This window comes from Xenopus laevis, chromosome 4L, assembly GCF_017654675.1.
Source record: "Xenopus laevis strain J_2021 chromosome 4L, Xenopus_laevis_v10.1, whole genome shotgun sequence".
Classification (NCBI taxonomy): domain Eukaryota; kingdom Metazoa; phylum Chordata; class Amphibia; order Anura; family Pipidae; genus Xenopus; species Xenopus laevis.
The window spans coordinates 131787530-131808973 of record NC_054377.1 but is presented as its reverse complement, the minus strand read 5'-3'; the positions used below and the strand labels follow the sequence as shown (position 1 = coordinate 131808973).

Sequence of the window (21444 nt, the reverse complement as noted above, 5' to 3'; positions counted from 1 at the left end):
CGCGGACGCTAGAAGAGGAAAAAAAAAGGTAAGTTGCAGGGGATTGGGGGCAGGCCGAGGGCTCCTTTTGATCGTATTACAAATTTACCGGCAGCTACATTGCCGGTAAATTTGTAATACCGGCCCCGGCCTTGGCAGGTATTTTACCGGCTAGGTGGCAACCCTACACCCATGAAACCCTACATAGTGTCTTCTACTAAATTTTGAGCTGAAGTTTCATACTGTTACTTTAAATTGTTGAAAAATATTGAGAACGTGTTCTCATTATTATCAGATAATAGATCCCGTATCTGTAAAAGTGTAATAACTCGTAACAAAAACATCACGTAAATTTTCTGACTAATTGCAAAGGGCCAATATTCCAAAATAAACGTAGACTTGGACCAGCGGGTCCCACATGGGTTGGGGCCAATGAGTTTTTTTTCCTGGTGTCCCGCTGGCCCAGTCTATAGTTACACCAGGGGTGTAACTATAGAGGAAGCGGACCAGTATAGGGGACACTAAATTGATTTTAATGTGGGGCCTAGTAAATGCTAGTGATTTGTTCCCTGGCTTTATTCAAGGCATGAACTGGTGCAAGAAACCCCACTTTGTAGTGTTATCACGTGACTATGTCTCATAATGACCCCTCCCCCCACACAAATGCTTCCAAATGTTGTGAGTACCATGAGTGCTGCCATGCAGTTGGTCAGACTCAGCCAGCACGAGACTATAGTGAGCAAAATGTTTCCCAGGAATTGGTGAAAGTGCTGACTGTTTACAGCTACACAGTAACATACAGGCACAGGCAGCTCTCGTGTAATGAAAATAGCACTTGAGGTAAATGAATCCAGCTTGACAGAAGACTACAATTCCCGGCACACCATACATCTGTCACGCCCATTCCGGAAACCAGAAGAGTTCCCAGCATGCCGCGCTTCTTGGCGCTACTTCCGGTGTCCCTGGCAGTGCAGGCAACATGCCGATGAAAGGCAGGTTCCCGATTCGCAGGACGTTACAGTATCTACAGGCCGGGGAGATCGTGTTCAAGAACAACGTGAAAATAATGACGGTCAATTATAACACCCACGGGGAGCACGGAGAGGGGGCGAGGTGAGAGGGGCCATAGGAGAGAAGTGCAAATGCCTGGTATGGAAGCAGAGTTATAGTGAGCGTATAATGGGCAAACTGAGTGAGAGACAGACCTGCAAGGTGGGAGAGAATGAGACAGGTATAAGGGGAATCTGATTAGGAGACAGACCTGAAAGGTGACAGAGAATGAGACAGATATAAGGGAAATCTGAGTGAGAGAGAGACCTGCAAGGTGAGAGAGAGAGAATGAGACGGGTATAAGGGGAATCTGAGTGAGAGACAGACCTGCAAGGTGAGAGAGAGAGAATGAGACAGGTATAAGGGGAATCTGAGTGAGAGACAGACCTGCAAGGTGACAGATAAAGAGTGGAGTGCCACTCGAAACGTTGCACAATGTTGCTGTACTGCCATGCAAATATTTGCAAACAGTAAAGGCGGTTTTATTGAAAAACTCTGGAGTGCTGTTATTGGAGATATATAGGTGACGGAGATATATAGGTGACAGAGAGTGAGACGGGTATAAGGGGAATCTGAATGAGAGAGAGAATGAGACAGGTATAAGGGGAATCTGATAAGGAGACAGATCTGCAAGGTGAATGAGCATGAGACAGGTATAAGGGGAAACTGAGTTAGAGACAGACCAGTTAGGTGAGTGTGAGAACTGAAGGCTGAATGAGACTGCCAGTGAACTTCAAGCTGGAGCTACAAACTGCCACCTCCTGTGCCCCCAGGTTGCTTAAAGGGGTTGTTGACCTTCCAAACACTTTTTTCAGTTCAGTTGTTTTCAGATTGTTCCCCAGAAATAAAGACTTTTTTTCAATTACTTTCCATTTTTTTTTTTTTTATTGTCTTTACAAAATCTTAAGTTTAAAATGTAATGTCTCTTTCTCTGGTGTCTGGCAGATCAGTAATTCAGGCGCAGACTATGAACTGTTACAATTTTGCAACATTGAGTTGATCCATTTCTCAGCAGCATCTCTGGAGAATCAGCAACTATTGTATCAATTCTAACAGCTGCCTGTAATGAAACTCAGGGACAAAGATAACAAATGTATCAACTAAATGTATAAATTTAGAACAGTTACAGAGTCTGTGACCCCCTCCCAGAGCTGCTTCAGAAAGACATAAGACGGTGAAAATGAAAATAATACACTTCAAAATTAGAAAAATAGTCACAAATAAAAAGTAATTAGAATAAGTCTTTATTTCTAGTGAACTATCTGTAAACAATGGACCTGAAAAAAGTGCTGGAAGGTGAACATCCCCTTTAAAGTCTGTGCACTTCATACTTCCTCTGAGCAGAGTGACACACCAGTATCGGTCACCATACAGCAGCACTACCTGCACCCCCCATACCTTGCTTTGCCTTAAAGGAGAACTAAAGCCTAACTAAAGCAGTAGCTAGAAATGTTGTACATTATATTTTGTGCTTCTGTATCAGCCCAAGGCAACCACAGCCCTTTAGCAGTAAAGATTTGTGTCTCCAAAGATGCCCCAGTAGCTCCCCATCTTCTTTTCTGCTGATTCACTGCACATGCTCTGTGCTGCTGTCACTTACTGAGCTTAGGGACCCACTCACAATATACAGTACACATAGAATAGAAATGTCACAATATAAGGCTGATTAGTAATTAATACACATAATTACTACATAGCAGCACAGAAACCAGTGCAATTAGCATCAGAATTTAATAATCAGCCCTGTAGCATCATCTTATATTACAGACCAACCTCATTTTCTGTTGGATAATTAGTGACGACCCCTAAGCTTAGCTTCTCAACAGCTGCTCAGAGCCCACTGAGCATGTGAGTGTCACAGACAATTTCCAAGATGGTGACCCCCTGTGACAAGTTTGAAGTCCTAGATCATTGCTGCTATTGACAAGCTGAAACTTTAGGCTGGTGCATTAAATACCGTATATAAAATATGAAATTTCCAGCCATATTAATTTGTAGGGTTTAGTTCTCCTTTAAGGAGCTCATAACTTTCTTACTGAGATATAGAAGCCTTGCTCTGTGCAATGGGGGCAGCAGGATAAGGGGAAATGTATGGGATGTTTGTGGTGTATTTGAAGGAAATTGAAATATGAGCTTTATCTATGGGGACAGACTTGTGTATCACAGTTTCTCTTCTGTCCACAGGAAGTTTGTGTTTTTCAATATCCCTCAGATCCAATACCAGAATCCTTGGGTCCAGATAATGATGTTCAAGAATATGACTCCATCCCCTTTCCTAAGGTTTTATTTAGGTGAGTGTGAATAACCAGTTCTATTACATAATGTCAGTCTAATCTCATGGGCTCTTTGCTTTTTGTGCTATACATCCAATCAAGTGTCCTTCAGCCCATGGAGTTATATTGATTAAAGGAGCAGTAACATCGATTTTTTTAAAGAAAATTTTTTGTATCTAAAGGGGAAAAAACCCGGCAATTTAACTTTAAAATCGCAAAGTCTTTATTAATAAGTAACTTACCAACACTCCACTTGCGCTCCTCTTTAGAAAAGGCGACAGGGTGATGATCTGTCGTGCGGCACTTGATTACTCCTCCCTGGCTATCTCCTATAAGGAAAGCAGGAATGAGAAATCAAGCGCCGCACAATGGATCGTTGCCCTGTCGCCTTTTCTGAAGAGGAGAGCAAGTGGAGAGTCGGGAAATTATTTATTAACTTTGCGATTTTAAAGTTAAATATGTCTTGGTGGTTTTTTTTTTCGTTATATACAAACTATTTTATTTTTTTTTAAATTGATTTTACTGGTCCTTTAATACAAGAAAGTTATTGCAAAACCCATTTTACTGTATGCTTAGTTACTTTGTCTTGCTGGAATTTAAAGGGGTTGTTCACCGTTTAGTTTGATGTAGAGAATGATATTCTGAGACAATTTGCAATTGGTTTTCAGTTTTTATTATTTGTGGTTTTTGAGTTATTTAGCTTTTTATTCAGCAGCTCTCCAGTTTGCAATTTCAGCTATGTGGTTGCTAGGGTTGAAATTACCATAGCAACCATGCATTGCATTGAATATGAGACTGGAATATGAATAGGAGAGGCCTGAATAGAAAGGTGTATAATAAAAAGTAGCAATAACAATATACTTGGAGCATTTGGTTTTTTATATTGGGTAAGTGATCCCCATTTGAAAGCTGGAAAGAGTCAGAAAAAAAGGCAAATAATTAAAAACTAATAAGACAAATAAATAATGAAGACCAAACGAAAAGTTACTTAGATTTAGCCATTCGTCAACCACCCCTTTCACATGATTAGCTGCACCCGCAGTTCTCCTTTTTGTCCAGAAGATGGAGCCACTTCATGTCAGCGTTTGCTCAAAGGAAACCAATTCCCATTATAGTCAGTGGCAAGTGATCTTGAGCTTTTTCAACCGCACCTTTTCCCACGGAAATTCAAAGCAGGTTAAAGGATAAGTAAACCTTTAAAATACGTGAATATTAAATTGATGAGGGTGATATTCTAAAAACTTTTGCAATGTACATTTATTTACTGTTTTTTTAATTTCACGATATTAAAGGATACATGTACTGTTAATATGAATTGTTATAACAGCACCACCTGCTGGTCATTTTCCGACTATTCTGACCATTAAGTAGACAAGGAAGTTGTCAAGAGAAAGAAAGAGGCTGCTCTGATGTTCTTCTGGTTAGGAAAGATTTTAGAAAGTTTTCTAAAAAATTTTCCTAACCAGAAGAAGATTGAGCAGCCTCTTTCTTTCTTACCTGCAAGTGGTGATGATGTAACAGAATTCATTCATATTAACAGTACAAACTTGTCACAGGGGGTCACCATCTTGGAAAGTGTCTGTGACACTCACATGCTCAGTGGGCTCTGAGCAGCTGTTGAGAAGCTAAGCTTAGGGGTCGTCTCTAATTATCCAGCAGAAAATGAGGTTGTCTGTAATAAAAGCTGATGCTACAGGGCTTAAATTCTGATGCTAATTGCACTGGTTTCTGTGCTGCCATGTAGTAATTGTCTGTATTAATTACTAATCAGCCTTATATTGTGACATTTCTATTCTATGTGTACTGTATATTGTGAGTGGGTCCCTAAGCTCAGTAAGTGACAGCAGCACAGAGCATGTGCAGTGAATCAGCAGAAAAGAAGATGGGGAGCTACTGGGGCATCTTTGGAGACACAGATCTTTACTGCTAAAGGGCTGGGGTTGCCTTGGGCTGGTACAGAAGCTCAAAACATAATGTACAACATTTCTAGCTACTTCTTTAGTTAAGCTTTAGTTCTCCTTTAAATGCATGGGAATCTTGAGTGGCCTTAGTCGTTTGGCTGCACATGTTTAGTGTACGTTTCCTATTGAATGCCCCTTCTTTTTTTCCTCACTAGGGATAATAATCTGTTCCTTTACTGTAGCCCTGCTCTTTTTGTCATTATAGAGCTTGTCTTTATTTTGTAGATAGTGGAGAGCAGGTTCTGGTTGACATCGATGACAAAAGCAACACAGAAATTTCACAGCATGTGAAGAAAATCTTGGGGAAGAAAGAGTTAAGTCTTGTGTTACTCCCAAGATCCCGCTGAGCAATAAAGCAGGTACAGGTATGAGATCCGTTATCCGGAAACCCATTATCCAGGAAGTTCCGAATTACGATATAGCCGTCTTCCATAGACCCTATTTTATCTATATTTTTAAAAATGATTTATTTTTTCTCTGTAATAATAAAACAGTACATTGTACTTGATCCAAACTAAGATATAATTAATCCTTATTGAAAGCAAAATCAGCCTTTTGGGTTTTGTTAATTTTTAAATTAATTTCTAGTAGACTTAAGGTATGAGTATCCAAATTATGGAAAGATCTGTTATCTGTAAACACCCAGGTCCCGAGCATTCTGGATAACAGGTCCCATACCTTTATATATTGCATCTGTGTGTAGGCATAAAGCTCCAGCTAATATTTTTCTCTTGGCTGCAGGGAGACACTGAAGGCCGAAGAACAAGCGAAAATGGTGAAGTCCAATCCGGCCAACTTTGGTCTAAGGAAGTACCACCTGCGAGAGTGTATATGTGAAGTAGAGGGACAGGTGCCGTGCCCTTCAAAAATCCCACTGCCAAAGGAAATGACTGGCAAATACAAAGCTCAACAGAAGGAGAGGACTGAGGAGTGAACCTCACTATTGTGGACACTGCACAGCCAATCAGGAGCCGGGTTAGTAGCAGGCCACTTCCTTCCTTGAAATAACTCGGCTACTGACTGCACTTGGGCGGCATTGTGTGCGGCTGAATATGAGAACATCCAAAGCGCTTTCAATCTATTTTTTGTCATATTCGTTATTTGTAGGGATGGGCGAATTTGCGCCGTTTCGCTTCGCCGAAAAATTCGCGAATTTCGCGCGAAATTCGCGAAACGGCGAAAAATTCGCGAAACGGCGCCGGCGTCTCGTTTTTGACGCCGGCGCCCGTTTTTGACGCCGGCGCCCGTTTTTGACGCCGGCGCCCGTTTTTGACGCCGGCGCCCGTTTTTTACGCCGGCGACTTTTTTCGAAAAAAATTTTTTTTGACGCCGGCGAATTTCTACCGCGAATTTTCGCGGGCGTTTCGCGAATTTATTCGCTCGGCGCGAATCGCGCAAATTCGCCGCGAATTCGCGCATGGCGAATAAATTCGCCCATCACTAGTTATTTGTAATATATTGTTTATTTAAAGGGTTTCCTGTAGTTATTCATTTTTGTAATATACGTGTATTTTCTCTTTACGATTCTGTTCTTTCACATCCTTCACAAGCAAGCCTAGCCAATAACTTAATGGGGTTGTTCACCTTTTAATGAACTTGTAGTATGATGTAGAGAGTGATATTGTGAGACAATTTGCAATTAGTTTTCATTTTTTATTATTTGTGGTTTTTGAGTTATTTTGCATTTTATTCAGCAGCTCTCCAGTTTGCAATTTCAGCAGTCTGGTTCCAAATGACCCTAGCAACCATGCATTGATTTGAATAAGAGACTGGAATATGAATAGGAGAGGCCTGAATAGAAAGATGAGTAATAAAAAGTAGCAATAGCAATAAATGTGTAGCCTTTAGGGATGCACCGAATCTAGGATTCGGCCTTTTTCAGCAAGATTTGGATTTGGCCGAACCCTTCTTCCTGGCTGAACCGGATCCTAATTTGCATATGTAAATTAGGGGCGGGGAGGAATATCACGTAATTTTTTTTGTCACAAAACAAGGAAGTAAAAAATCGTGTCTCCCTTTCCACCCTTAATTTGCATATGCAAATTAGGATTCATAGTCAGTTCGGTATTCAACCAAATCTTTCGCAAAGGATTCTGGGGTTCGGCCGAATCTTAAATAGTGGATTCGGTGCATTCCTAGTAGACTTACAGAGCAATAATAAAGCTGAGATATTAGGGTCTCCGAGTATAAAGTGATAACTCACCACAAGAAGGAAGAGGCCCAGGTGCACTGCCCTGAGCCCTCCACATGGGGAGCGGACAAACCAAAAAACCTTTTTGGAGCAGGCACTCGATGAAGGCAAACGTCCAGCAGGCAAATAATTCAAAGTGCAGAAAGTTTGTGTCATAAATACTTAATCACAGGCTATGATTAAGTGTTTATGACCCGAAACGCGCAAGGCCGCACTTTAAATTATTTCCTGGTGGAAGTTTGCCTTCATCGAGTGCCTGCTCCAAAAAGGTTTTTCGGTTTAGCCTTACAGAACCTTTGCTTTTTACATGGGGTCAGTGACCCCCATTTGAAAGCTGGAAAGAATCAGAAGAAGAAGGCAAATAATTAAAATAGTATCAAAAAGAAAGAAAAAAATGAAGGCCAATTGAAAAGTCGCTTAGAATTGGCCATTCTGTAACATAAAAGGCAACCACCCCTTTAATCATTCGTTCTTCTGTCGGTCCAATCTGGAGATAGTTTTCCAATGAGGCTACTGTATAAGTGACAGACCTGCGCCAAAGAGGGTTAATGGTTGGACACCCCAATCCAACACTTGCACTAGACGAGTATGTCCTCCTACAGGGCTGAGTAATGAAGCTAAATATTCTCCATATGTAACACTGAATATAAGGACATTCTGTACAGTACTTGTGATTTATTCTTCAGGCTTTTTCACGTTTGATATATTTAAAGGGGCAGCCATGGTTGTGACATTGAAGCAACACACACATTTGCATTGTGCAAGATGCACAGCTGGAGTGTTTATTCTGAACTAGGAATGGGTTTTCAATAGGGGTGCACCGAATCCAGGATTCAATTCGGCATTGGCCACGATTCGTCCTTTTTCAGCAGGATTCGGCCGAATCTTTCTGCGTGGCCGAAGCGAATCCTAATTTGCATATGCAAATTAGTGGTGGGAAGGAAAACCACGTGACTGTCACAAAATAAGGAAGGCATCCAGGGGTTCGGTCCAATCCAAAAAAGTGGATTCAGTGCAATCCCTAGTGAATTGTATTTATTTTGGTGCCACACCTTGAATATAAAAAAGGCCATTTACTAAGGGCCGGGCAGTGTGCAAAGTGCAAAAAAACTGATTTCAATCTGCCATTTTTTTCGCTCTTTGGATGCATCACTTCACTCCAGCTGCCTGTAGCTCACAAATACAGCACTGCCTGCATGAGGGGTGGTACCTAAGGTGCATTTCCAATCTGCTGCTAGGTGCAGAGTGCAGCCACCGCCCAGACAAAAATGCTAATGGAGCTCAGAGACTCTCTTTTGCCACTTGTGTCCGTGTTCATAGTAAAAGACCCCTGCAAATCATGTCTGCCCTAGTGCTCACTGCCCTGTCTACAGTGTAAGATTCCCCCAATACTGGCAGTGCTTCTGTTAATGCACCTTGAATTTGAACAGACACACGCACTCCCCAGTTCCCAGCACACAGCAAATGCTAAAGGCTACTGCACAAAGGGAGGCCATGGAAATCAAGTAAAGTAAAGAGATTCCCATGGTTTTGCAGAAGCTACATGTGGAGCAGGCAAGATACTAAGAGGGCAAATGCCTTTCAACAAACATTTTTATTACAAAATAAAATATAGACTTCTCCCATCTGATATGTATCTGATATGTAGGCTATTCCACTGACTGGGAGCCACCTGAATTATCTCTTTATCTTAACCCCCAGGAACTAACAGAGCAAACATTATCTGCATACAGAGAAATCCTTTGTTTTGCACAACTAATTCAGGCCTTCAATGCAGTCCGAATATCAGTGTGTTAGCTGGTTCTGTCACAAGCAAAAGAGGTTAGGGGACAACCCTGTCTAGTTCATTGAGAGATTGCTGACAGAAGGAGATTTATAAAAGAGCTGGATCCACGTGAAAACCCTGGTTCATATTGTATTCAAAAAATGAGCTCCCATGTGTGGGCCATGCACACAGCCTCTACTCCAAAACTCTCACCAAGCTTTGACCTCTTTAAAATGAATAAAGGACAGTACAATATACAGTAGGATGGATCTGTGCCTGGCTTGGGGATGACTTCTATAGTAGCCTCCAAATGAATAGCTGGCACAGAAAAGTTGTCGTAGGCATTAATCAGAGCCTGTAAAAGGCAAGGAACCTCCTCATAATTCTTGTTTTCTGCAGCATTTTGGCCAAGAGGTCTGACATATCTTTCTAGGAAGTGCAACAAGCTCAAAGGCAAAGTTTTTTTCTAAACAGAAGTGGGACAGTTCTGGTATGACAAGAGCGTGTGGCATGATAAGCAACCCACACCCTCCTTAGAACTAGAACATACTGGCAAATTAAGTGGATTTCCTAGAAAGGAATTAGGTGTGGTGCTCGGGTTTGGCATTGCTTCAACACAAAGAAAATCAGCCCCCTGATATGGCAGGATAATAGAGAAATGTGTTCTACACCGGTATTTACTTACTGTGGTGTTACTGTAGCTGTGTTGGTAGTGATCACTGTCCATTAAAGTGCCTGGTTGCACCTCAGTGGCAATAAAAGAAAAGGAGAAAGAACCAAAAGTAAAACCACAAGAAAGAGTATAATATAAGTCTATGCGTGACTTTTTCTTACGACAATTGTATTAAAGTCAGTGGGTGTTTTCTTCTCAAGTTTTTTCCCTGTGAATTTGTTTTTGCAGCGAATTTTTGTTGCAGCTTCATGAAGGTTCGGGAAAAACCTGACCTGCACATCACTACCTTAATGGCGAGAAAACTAATGATAAATGGAGACCGTGAACCCCAGTCTGTGTCTTAGCGGTAATAACCAATAGGAAACTATGAAAGTGTGAGAACCACCCAAAAATTGTGGAGATTATTCATACGCTAAAAAGTCAATTATTAGGACAAAAAGAACAGCCTAATGCGTTTCTTCCCAAACAGCGCACTTACGCATAAGCTCATATATGGTACAGGAAATGTGTCATGTTTAAAATGTATACAGTCCCGTGTAAGGTTGGGCCGTGTAGGGCCGTGGCGCAGAGGGGGCGGGGCTATGATGCAGCGATCGCCCAATCATCCTGTCAATAATGGGGTATACTGCCCAGTTCTCCTAATTTGGAAAACCAGACAGGCAGTTTTGACCAGGGCAGCCCTTCAAAATACCAGGCTGTTTGGGTCAAAACCGGACAGATGGCAACTCTCATGTTTAAACGATATACTGTCATTCTGTTGTACTACCTACTGAAGATGTATGATTGTAACTTACCTGACAAATTATATATATATATATATATATATAAATAAATGTAGGGGACTGATAAATGTATCCCCCATTTACCTGGCATTCCCCCAAAGATTGTGCCCAAAGGGGACCCTTAGTCTAAGGGAAGAGAAATGCCCTATTTCCTGAGTCACAGTATGAGCCCTCGCTATCCCAGGCTTGGCCACTAGGTGTGCTATAATATAAATGCCTGAGCCATGTGGGTTTAGGAGGAGATTCTGCAGAGGATTCTTTTGCCTGAACCTCTCCTGAGTGGATTTGAGCCTCTTGTGGAGTCATTAGTCAGGACTAGTAAGGGGTAGCTAAATCTTAATAGTCTCCCTCCCTCCCAGCTCTGATGGAGGTAAAACTCTACCATTGCTCTGCATTGTGAGTATGTATTGACTATTACACCACGGCTGTTCTCTGTATCGTTGCTCTATTCTCCCTTATGGATCTGTTCTAATAAATCAGTTATTGTTCAAGGACCACTGGCTCCCAATTATTGTGCACTCTACCCAGTTACAGTTGTACAACACCCTGCCTCCACACAGTTTTGAAGGCTCAACCCCTGAGGATTAAAGGCTCATTGGGGCACATTATTTGGGGTAAAGCAACGGTGACACTCAGTTTACGTATATATATATATATATATATGTATATATCATAGTGTAAAAGAGGAGCATTTTAGGATGTTTCCCTTTTATTACTTAAAATAATTAATTTTTTAATGTTACTGTTCCTTTAATCAGCGCCATGTTCAGCGTATGTTCTCCTAAACTTCACTGTTCCCGTGTACAACTGAGGGAATGCACAATCCCATCTCCTTACAGACGTACTCGGGTGTTGCAGAAATTTATCTTCTAGTTGAATTCACTTCTTTCTTTTGATCACAGCCCTTTTCCCGGTTCTGTGAGTCCTTTTGATCTCGGGACGAGTGGTAATTAGCGGCTCGTTTGCATTTCAGTCTCTGCCTTTCAGTGATTAGGAGCCGGTACTGGAGCCCTGGAAGCTGAAGTAGATCACAAGGATACATCTGCCTCCCACTCTCTGTGGATCAATTTTTTTTTTATTTAATAACCTCTAATTTAAAGGGAAACTATGACTCAGAAATTGCCTTTTGCCAATTAGTTAGGGAAACAGTTTTAAGGTGTCTTTATCGGAGGTGCAGGTTTCAGTGATACTTCTAACAAGGACTTAATGCTGGAAAGCACTTTGATCTGTTTAACAGATTTTCGAAAAGGTAGCGCGAGTAAAGCTGGCCATACACGGACCAATAAACAGACCTAGTGGGGATGGGGCCCCTCATGCGGCAACCGAGTTGGCCCCTGGACCCCCAGTCCAACTCTGGCTTAGGGACTAATTTACAATGTGCAGCTGTAACATGGACACAGGTTGCCTATACTGGCTTCAATATTGTGGTACAGGTGCAAGAATGGACTGAATAAATAGCAGTTTATTCTAAGCGGCTTTCAGGAAAAAAGGGTAACGTTGCGCCTCCAAAACTGCAATTCTTTAAACGGAGGCCCATGAGACCTATTGTTCTTGGGGATAGGTGTTGCTGACTGGAAGGGGGTGGGGGGGTCTCTCTAGTTCAGGGGTCCCCAACTTTTTTTTACTCGTGAGCCACATTCAAATATAATAGAGTTGGAGAGCAACACAAGCATGAACAAAATCCCTTGGGTGCCAAATAAGGGCTGTGATTGGCTATTTGGTAGCCCCTACATGGACTGGCAGCCTACAGGAGACTCGGTTTGGCACTTTACTTAGTTTTTATGCAATTAAAACTTGCTTCCAAGCCGGGAATTCAAATATAAGCTCCTGCTTTGAGGCCACCGAGAGCAACAAACAAGGGGTTGGAGAGTAACATGTTGCTCATGAGCTACTGGTTGGGGATCACTGGTCTAGTTGGTTGTTTCAACATGAGAGGAGATTAAAGGATCAGTAACATCAATTTTTTGTATTAAAAAAATTTGTTAGTGTAGAACGAAAAAAAAACCCACAAAGGCATATTAAAAATTTTAAATCGCTAAGTCTTTATTAATAAATAACTTACCGAAACTCCACTTGCGCTCCTCTTCAGAAAAGGCGTCACGGTGACTATTCATCATGCGGCGCTCGATTTCTCCTCCCTGGCTATCTCCTATAAGGAAAGCAGCGGAGGAGAAATTGAGTGCCGCACAATGGATCACCTTTTCCAAAGAGGAGCGCAAGCGGAGTTTCGGTTAAAGGGGAAGGAAACCTAGTTGGCGCAAAAACCCTCCCATGTGTTGCCCTCCCTCCTCCCCCCTGGCCTACCCGTCCCGCTGGGCAAATGCCCCTAACTTGTTACTTACCCTTCTGCGTAGGTCCAGTCCACGGAGTTCACCGACACCATCTTCTTCCGCGCGATCTTCTTCCTGCTTTGAACGGCGCATGCGCAGTAGGAGCATTTCGCCGGTACGATCTACTGCGCATGCGCCAAAAGTACATCGTGACTTTTGGCGCATGCGCAGTAGATCCGTACCGGCGAAATGCTCCTACTGCGCATGCGCCAAAACGCCGTTGAAAGCAGGAAGAAGATCGAGTGGAAGAAGATGTCGTCGGTGAACTCCGTGGACTGGACCTGCGCAGAAGGGTAAGTAACAAGTTAGGGGCATTTGCCCAGCAGGACGGGTAGGCCAGGGGGGAGGGTTTTTGTGCCAACTAGGTTTCCTTCCCCTTTAAGTGATTTCTTAATATAGACTTAGCGATTTAAAAGTTTAATATGTCTTTGTGTTTTTTTTTCGTTCTACACAAAAAAATTTTAATAAAAAAAATTTATGTTACTGATCCTTTAAGGGCAGAGACACACGTGGAGATTCAAGATTTAGTCGCCCGGTGACAAATCGCCTCTTCTTCTGGGGACTAATCTCCCCAAACTGCCTTCCCACCGGCTAGAATCTAAATTGCTGGTGAGATGGCACTCAGAGCACTTCGTTTTCCGAAGTCGCCCCACGAGGAGACTCCGCCGGGCGACTAATATCCTTGAATCGCCACTTGTGTCTCTGCCGTTAACTTAAAAGGTGAGGTGGGGAGGAGAGGGGCCACATAACCATTTCTGCTCCAGCTTTAATGGTTTCACATTGTGTGGGGCATTGTGAATGAGCCCCAAGGAGTTTGCATGTTCCTCCTAGGACTGTGCTTGATAGGGACACTAGATTGTAAGCTCCACTGGGGCAGGGGGTCGATCAGCAATCACAATCAAAGAATATCTAAGCACTATCAAAAAATTCAAACGTGTTATCTGGATTACATAACAAAAGATAAAATAATGATCTTTATGTTTCTATCCCCAATTCCGCAGGCAGTTCCGGCATTGTGAGACCCTGCGCTGCCACGTTGTGTTTTGTGGTGATAACAACCAAGATCACAGGGCTACACAGAGGCAGTTGTGTGAGGGGAGCACAGACGCTCTGACACAATTAGGACGGATTATTTCTTGTTAACATAAATAAAGCCGGATGGGAACGGCGCTAACAAGGAGACGCAACACGACGTCACATGACAAAGAGGGGTTTGTTTATTGGCTATTTATACATTTCCAGTCTTTAGTTGTTGTATTAAAACTGACCTAGGACAGAGTCTTTCCAGCCACGGATCTGCAGCTGTTGCTGAACTACAACTTCCAGCCCAGGCCATAACCAAAAACCCATAAATGATATTAGCACCACTAGTTGTGCCGCACATCAGCTCGAATTAGTACAGAGAGAGGCAAAAACGGCTGCCACTAGGGTTAGTGACGGACAAACTGCACTTGATGATCTTGGACTACTGACTCCCAGCATCCCTCCAACAGACAAAATACAGTTTTCTTATGCGGAGAGATTGAATTGAACATCTCAAAGGAACAGTAACATCACTAAAAATTAATTAAAGTAATAAAAATATAATGCGGTGTTGTCCTGCACTGGTAAAACTGCTGTGTTTGCTTCAGAAACACTACTATTGTTTATATAAACAAGCTGCTGTGTAGCAATGGGGGCAGCCATTCAAAGGAGAAAAGGCTCAGGTTACATAGCAGATAAGCTCTGTAGAACATAATGGTGTTATCTGTTATCCACTATTAAACCTGTGTCATATATACTTTTTTCAATTTCCACCATTGCTACACAGCAGCTTGTTTATATTAGGGATGCACCGAATCTAGTGCTGATTCTAGAGCTGATGCCGCCTGATGCCGCCCCATGCTTAAAAATCAGTGACGGAGCGGGTCAAAAAGGGGGCAGCATCGCTAGTGCATTGAGAGCAATTGCTCTGTTTGCACTAGCAGAGCTGAATTTCCAGGGTTAAAAGAATCTCACCTTGCCTCATGGCAGGAGCGGCCCTGATTCGGTTCGGGATTCAGACAGGATTCAGCCTATTTCAGCAGGATTCTGCCAATCCTTCTGCTCAGCCGAATCAAATCCGAATCCTAATTTGAATATGTAAATTAGGGGTGGGAAGGAAATTGCGTGACTTTTTGTAACAAAACAAGGAAGTAAAAAATGTTTTCCTCTTCCCACCGCTAATTTGCAAATTAAGATTCGGTCCAGTATTCAGCCGAATCTTTCAAGAAGGATTCTGGGGTTGTGCCGAATCCAAAATAGGGGATTTGTTGCATCCCTAGTTTATATAACCAATAGTAGTGTTTATGAAGCAAACACATCCGTTTAACCAGTGCAGGGAAACACTGCACTGGTTAGAATGGAGTGTATGGGAGACAGCCTTTCTGTAATTTGGAGCTTTCTGGATAACAGGTTTCCAGGTAATGGATCCCATACCTGTATATGTTATATAAATAAGCTGCTGAGTAGCTGGGGGGCAGCCATTCAAAAGAGAAAAGACTCAGGTTACACAGCAGATAAGCTCTGTAGTATACAATGGGATTCTACAGAACTTTTCTGTTATCTACTGTGTATCCTGTGCTTGAATAGCTGTCCCCATTGCTACACAGCAGCTTATTTATATAAACAATAGTTGTGTTTCTGAAGCAAACACAGCAGTGTTACCAGTGCAGGGCAACACTGCATTATATTTTTATTACTTTAAAGCACTTTTATTAGATGTTTCTGTTCTGTGGTTTTCCATCCGTCTGCAAATGGCTGTCACACATTGACTCAAGTAAGTCCCCAATTGAGTCAAGTAACATCTGGGAGGGAGCCACACTGCTCTGGAGGACTTCTATGAGAGCAAGCATTTTGGCTAAGCTGCTGTGGGTAGTGGCAGATAGTGCCATTTGCAACTGCCTTTATTCAGCTCCTCTCAGCAGCAGCCAACAAACACCTTGTGTCCTATAACCCCCAGCCAGGAATATAGACAATGCAAAAAAAGAAAGAAAAAAAAAGAACACAAAGTATTACGGCAGCTAATACACAAATACTTGGTTAAAAACAATCAATTGGTCAGCTGTACAGGACAGAGGCAGTAAGTATGTAAATATGTACACATATATATATATATATAAAATACACAAAAGCCATGAATATCCTGTAAATTATATCCTTATAAAAGGCGACTAGTGATGTCATCAGTTATAAACGGTGAGTTCTGATGTCATTTTTGTCACATGACTCACTAAAACTTGTACCCCCAGTTGCAAAATATGAGGATATTAGAAGTCACCTCGGAGTTCCATGACCTTCAGCCTTGTGTTTTTATATGGTCATGAAACTCCTCGTTAACTTATAATATCCTTATAATTTACAATAGGCGGTACTTTATTCACTATATATTTCCAAATGTGAGACATACATGAGACATAACATTAAATCATAACACTTGAGTAGAATCTGAATGAAGGAAAATAAAATTGTGAAGGCAACGTAGGTAACGGAGAATAACGTCATGCTATCACTGCTGGCAATGGGGTATAAAACCAAAGAATTCTGGGAGTTGTTTTTCGGTTCCATCATGGCTGGCATGCTTTGGGTCTACTGTCAGTGCATTTACCAGTCTGATTTGAATCATTCAAGGATATATAATGCCATTTCTTAACCTTGACTCCCAGATGTTGCTGGACTACAACTCCCAGAATTCTCCAATAAAGGTTAAAGCATGCTCTTAGCTGTAGTCTAAAGATATCTGGGGACCCAAGGTTAAAAATCTTTAAATGGGTGGTTCACCTTTAAGGTAACTTTTAATATGTTATAGAACGGCCTATTCTAAGCAACTTTTCAACTGGTCTTTATTATTTATTTTTTTTATAGTTTTTTAATGATTTGTCTTTTTCTTCTGACTCTTTCTAGCTTTTAAATGGGGGTCACTGACCCCATTTTAAAACAAATGCTCTGTAAGGATACAAATTTATGGTTATTGCTACTTTTTATTACTCATCTTTCTATTCAGGCCTCTCCTATTCATATTCCAGTCTCTTATTCAAATAAGTGCATGGTTGCTAGGGGAATTTGAACCCCAGCATTCAGATTGCTTAAAAAACCACAAATAATAAAAAAAAAAAAACAATTGCAATTCTCTCTCTACATCATACTAACTGAAAAGTAAACAACCCCTTTAAATGAACTTTTAGTATGATGTAGACATTAATATTCAGATACAATCTGCAATTGTTCCTGATTTTCTATTTTTTATGTTTTTTTTAGTTTTAAGCTTTTTGTTTAGCAGCTCTCCAGTTTGGTATTCCTGCAGCTATCTGGTTGCTATGGTCTTATTTGCCCTAGCAGCCAGGCAGTTGTTTGAATGAGTAGAAGGTCTAAATAGGAAGATAAGGAATACAAATGACAATAAAACTATATGCTCAAGGAACAATCGTTTTTTGGCTTCTGGGGTCATTTGAAAGCTTGAAGGAGGCAGAAGAAAGCAAATAATTAAAAAAAAAAAAAATAATTAATACCAATAGAAAAACTGTTAGGAATAGGACATTCTATAACACACTAAAGGTTAAAGGAACAGTAACACCAAAAATGAAAGTGTTTTAAAGGAATGACAATATAATGTAGTGTTGCCCTGTACTGGCAGATCTGGGTTCTTTGCTTCAGAAACTCTACTACAGTTTATATAAACAAGCTGCTGTGTAGCAATGGGGGCAGCCATTCAAGCACAGGATACACAATAGATAACAGATAAGACCGGAAGAATCCCATTGTATACTGCAGAGCTTATCTGTTATCTGCTGTGTAACCTGAGCCTTTTCTCCTTTTTCAGCTTTCAATGGCTGCCCCCATGGCTACACAGCAGCTTGTTTATATGAACTATAGTAGAGTATCTGAAACAAACACATCAGTTTTACCAGTGCAGGGCAACACTATATTATATTGTCATTACTTTAAAATACTTTCATGTTTTGGTGTTACTGTTCCTTTAACATAAAGGTAAATTAGCCCTTAAAGAAACAGATTAGTCAGTTTTAGTGTTGGGAACTGTTGCCCCAGGTATAACCCTCATAAGTGACAGAAACCAGTTGTGCAGGAATTGCAAAGCATCTAGCAGCAAAGAAGATGTGGCAGAATAATCAGTAGCAAATGCAGTCACAGAGCATGTACTATAAAGCTTATTAACCACATCAACAGTCAGAATCAGTGACAACACTGGCTTTATGCAAACTGTTCAGCAAACAGTATAGAAAACTAAGGACAAGCAGCTTGCTACATGCGTAATGTCATTCTCCCAGCGACCCACAACCCCTCCGCTATTCCCAAAGAGACAACATGACTTGCTAGGGCACCCAACAAAAATGTGTAACCCACTCCCCTTCCTCTCCATGTATTAATCAGGAGGTGCAAGGAGGGAGCACGGTAAATGTGGGGTCCTTAAAGGAGAAGTAAACCCCCTTATTAAAAAAAAAAAACCCTACCCTACATAGACTCCCCTCCAGCCTAGCTGCTACCCTGGGCAAATGCCCCAAACTTTTTACTTACCCCTCGGTGCAGATTTACAGCATCGGAGTTCACGGGCGCCATCTTCTTCTCTTCGGTATTCATCTGGGTCTTCTTCTGGTGCTTCAGCAATTTTCGTGACATTCAGGGCATGCTCAGTTGACAAAAACCCGAAAGACTGCTCCAACTGCACATGCGCCAATATGGAACTTACTTCCCGATGAAGACCAAAGAGAAGAAGATGGATGCCGTGAATCTGCACCGAAGGGTAAGTAAAAAGTTAGGGGCATTTGCCCGGGGTAGCAGCTAGGTTGGGGGGAAGGAGGGTCTATTTAGAGTAGTGGGTAGGAGTTTTTTTAATAAAGGGTTTGCTTCTCCTTTAATGGGTCCCCCTCTGTTGTGGAGTCTACTCTGCCTATATTTAGGCCCCTGGCCATTCTCCATCTTGGCTTGTAGTGTCAGAGCTGTAGAAGCTTCCAGTTGCCATTGTGTAAATGACAAAGTGCAAACACTGTTCTGAGGAAACACACATCACTCTGCTTTGTACAAATACTGCTTCTGGATATGACACACAGACACACACAGACATAGACATAGACACACACTTGGGCCTCATCTATAAACAGTGGGTAAATTTGCACCTGGGCAGCAACCAATAAGTGATTAGGTTTTTTTTCCAGCCAGCTGCAGGTTGAACAGTGAAAGCAATTATCTGGTTGGTTGCCATGGGTTACTGCCCAAGTGCAAATTTGCCCAGTGTTTATAAATAACCCCGTCCATGTTTGTTCCTTGTAGATTTGTTCCTATGTGCCTTGGGAATAAGTGGTTTTTCTAGGTGGGATTAGAGATTAAAGGAAAATTCAAGACTCAATTTGAGCTTGACTAAATACCACCACTTTGCCAATATTTAGGTCACTTTAATCTATACCCCCTGCTGTCATCTAACAAATGCTATAGTGAGGGCAAATGTTTAATAGTTTACTTTTCAGCCCTTAAAATATTAGTGTTCGTTTAAAGAGAGCTAAAAGCTTGTCCCACCACTCTCATTTGTTAGCCAACCCCACACTCAGTGGCCCTATTCAATTATCTCTTACCCCAGACTGATGCTTCTTTTTAATCATAGCACCAAGGAGCAAGAAAGTGCCCCAAGGTCACAGATGGAACTGCTTTCTTAGTTATGAAAACAGGTTCCCATTCACAAAGTGATAACCAATTCAAGTGGGAGAGTTCATCATGTCATGAGGCGGAGCCCTATGACAGGTGAAATAAAATAATATATGGCCTCTGTTAAGCCAATCCTTTCCCCTGCGACTGGCCCTGAAGTGCTCAATCACTCCAAATCCTGACTTTGTAATAAAACCACTATTTCACTTTGGCCTTTTAGACATATGTTGACCATGGTTAGTGTTAGGTGGCAACATTAGCGTTTTAAAAGCACATTTCCTGAAATGTTGTTAATGGGTTTATTAAAGGAGAAGGAACGCTAAGAAAGCATTTTATTGCCAATAGATTAGCTGCAATAGTGCAAGCTAGAATGCTATATTTATTCTGTACAGTTTTACCATACCTGAGTAAAAAGATCTAGAAGCTCTCTGTTAGTTTATGATAGCAGCTGCAGTATTAGCTTGGAGTGACATCACTTCCTGCCTCTCCCTGCTCATTTATAGCTCTGGGCTCAGATTACAGCAGAAAAGGGAGGGGGGAGAGGAGCAAACTGAGCATGCTCAAGCCCGAGCCCTGGAGGTTTAAGCTGAAAACAGGAAGTCTGATACAGAAGCCCATGAGTACACAATAGAAGGAAAGAAATGCTGTTTCTTTTGACAGAGGACTCAGAGCAGCATTACTTTGGGGGTTTACTGGTATATTTAGGTGGGCCTTTCTGATAATACTTACTTAGTTTTAACCTTTCCTTCTCCTTTAAAGGGCAAATATACCCTTCCACACAACAAAAATAAAAAAATATATATATTGTTTCACATATTATATATTACGTTAAATGGGCTGGGTATATGTCAACTGTATGAAGGACAGGAAGAGGGGGCAGGCTGTGGCTCTGAAACCTGACCTGATTAATGGAAAACATATGTCTAGGAATAAAAAGTACAGGTATGGGACCTGTTATCCAGAATGCTCAGGACCTGGGGTTTTCAAGATAACGAATATATTTGTAATTTGGCTCTTCATACCTTAAGTCTACTAGAAAATCATAAATAACAATAAACCCAATAGGCTGGTTTTGTCTCCAATAAGGATTCGTTTTATCTTGGAATCAATTACAGGGTAATGTTTTATTATTACAAAGAAAAGGAAAATCATTTGGATTACTGGAATAGAATGGGAGATGTCCTTTTCTGGATAACAGGATTCTGGATACCGGATCCTATACCTATATTTTCTTGCAGAAACTTTTTTTCAATTTGAAACAGTGCAAGCCATCAAGATTTTAGAGTTTTTCACTGCAGCATGGCTCTCCCAATCCATTGCAGACATACACACCACTCTGTGGAGCGATTTACTGGATATAACCCACAGGAATTAGAAGACTGAGAAAATAATAACCACTTACTCCTAATGGTATAAATGCCCTTTAAAATACTGTATGTTATAAGTGACTGCTTTTATCTTCTCTTAATATGTGCAAAGATCATTTTTTCCCTCTGTACACGTTACATATAAGTGGAAGCTGCCATATTGCTGGCATAAGCATGTCTAATGAGTGTATTGGCAGCTCCCATTCATAAGTAAAAGCAGATATAACCAATGATGTCATATTTTATATACTAAAAAACCAAGGTGCCATAATTTATTGCCTACTTAAAGGAGCAGTAACATCTAAAATTGAAAGTGTTTTTGTGGAATGGCAACAAAATGTACTGTTGCCCTGCACTGATGCAACTGGTGTATTTGCTTCAGAAATTCTACTATAGAGTAT

At 41.3% G+C, this 21444-nt stretch overlaps 1 protein-coding gene and 1 long non-coding RNA gene across 3 annotated transcripts; both read left to right on the top strand.

Annotated features, from left to right (window-relative positions):
- The first annotated feature begins 461 nt into the window (after window positions 1-461).
- On the top strand, window positions 462-14602 carry mrps25.L (mitochondrial ribosomal protein S25 L homeolog). Of its 2 annotated transcripts, none has more exons than XM_018256335.2 (5): window positions 462-1092; window positions 3214-3320; window positions 5489-5576; window positions 6005-6238; window positions 14006-14602. In XM_018256335.2, the coding sequence occupies exons 1-4, from the start codon at window positions 959-961 to the stop codon at window positions 6195-6197; spliced, it is 522 nt and encodes a 173-aa protein (XP_018111824.1). In that variant the 5' UTR covers window positions 462-958; the 3' UTR covers window positions 6198-6238; window positions 14006-14602. The 2 variants fall into 2 exon arrangements, 1 of the variants encoding a protein (XP_018111824.1); XR_005967062.1 differs by lacking the exon at window positions 14006-14602 and adding an exon at window positions 6708-6784 and having other exon boundaries at window positions 468-1092; window positions 6005-6360.
- LOC121403116 lies at window positions 1136-1895 on the top strand. The gene is made up of 2 exons (XR_005967063.1): window positions 1136-1588; window positions 1627-1895. It is a non-coding gene; the product is annotated as an uncharacterized LOC121403116 (long non-coding RNA).
- Window positions 14603-21444: the final 6842 nt, after the last annotated feature.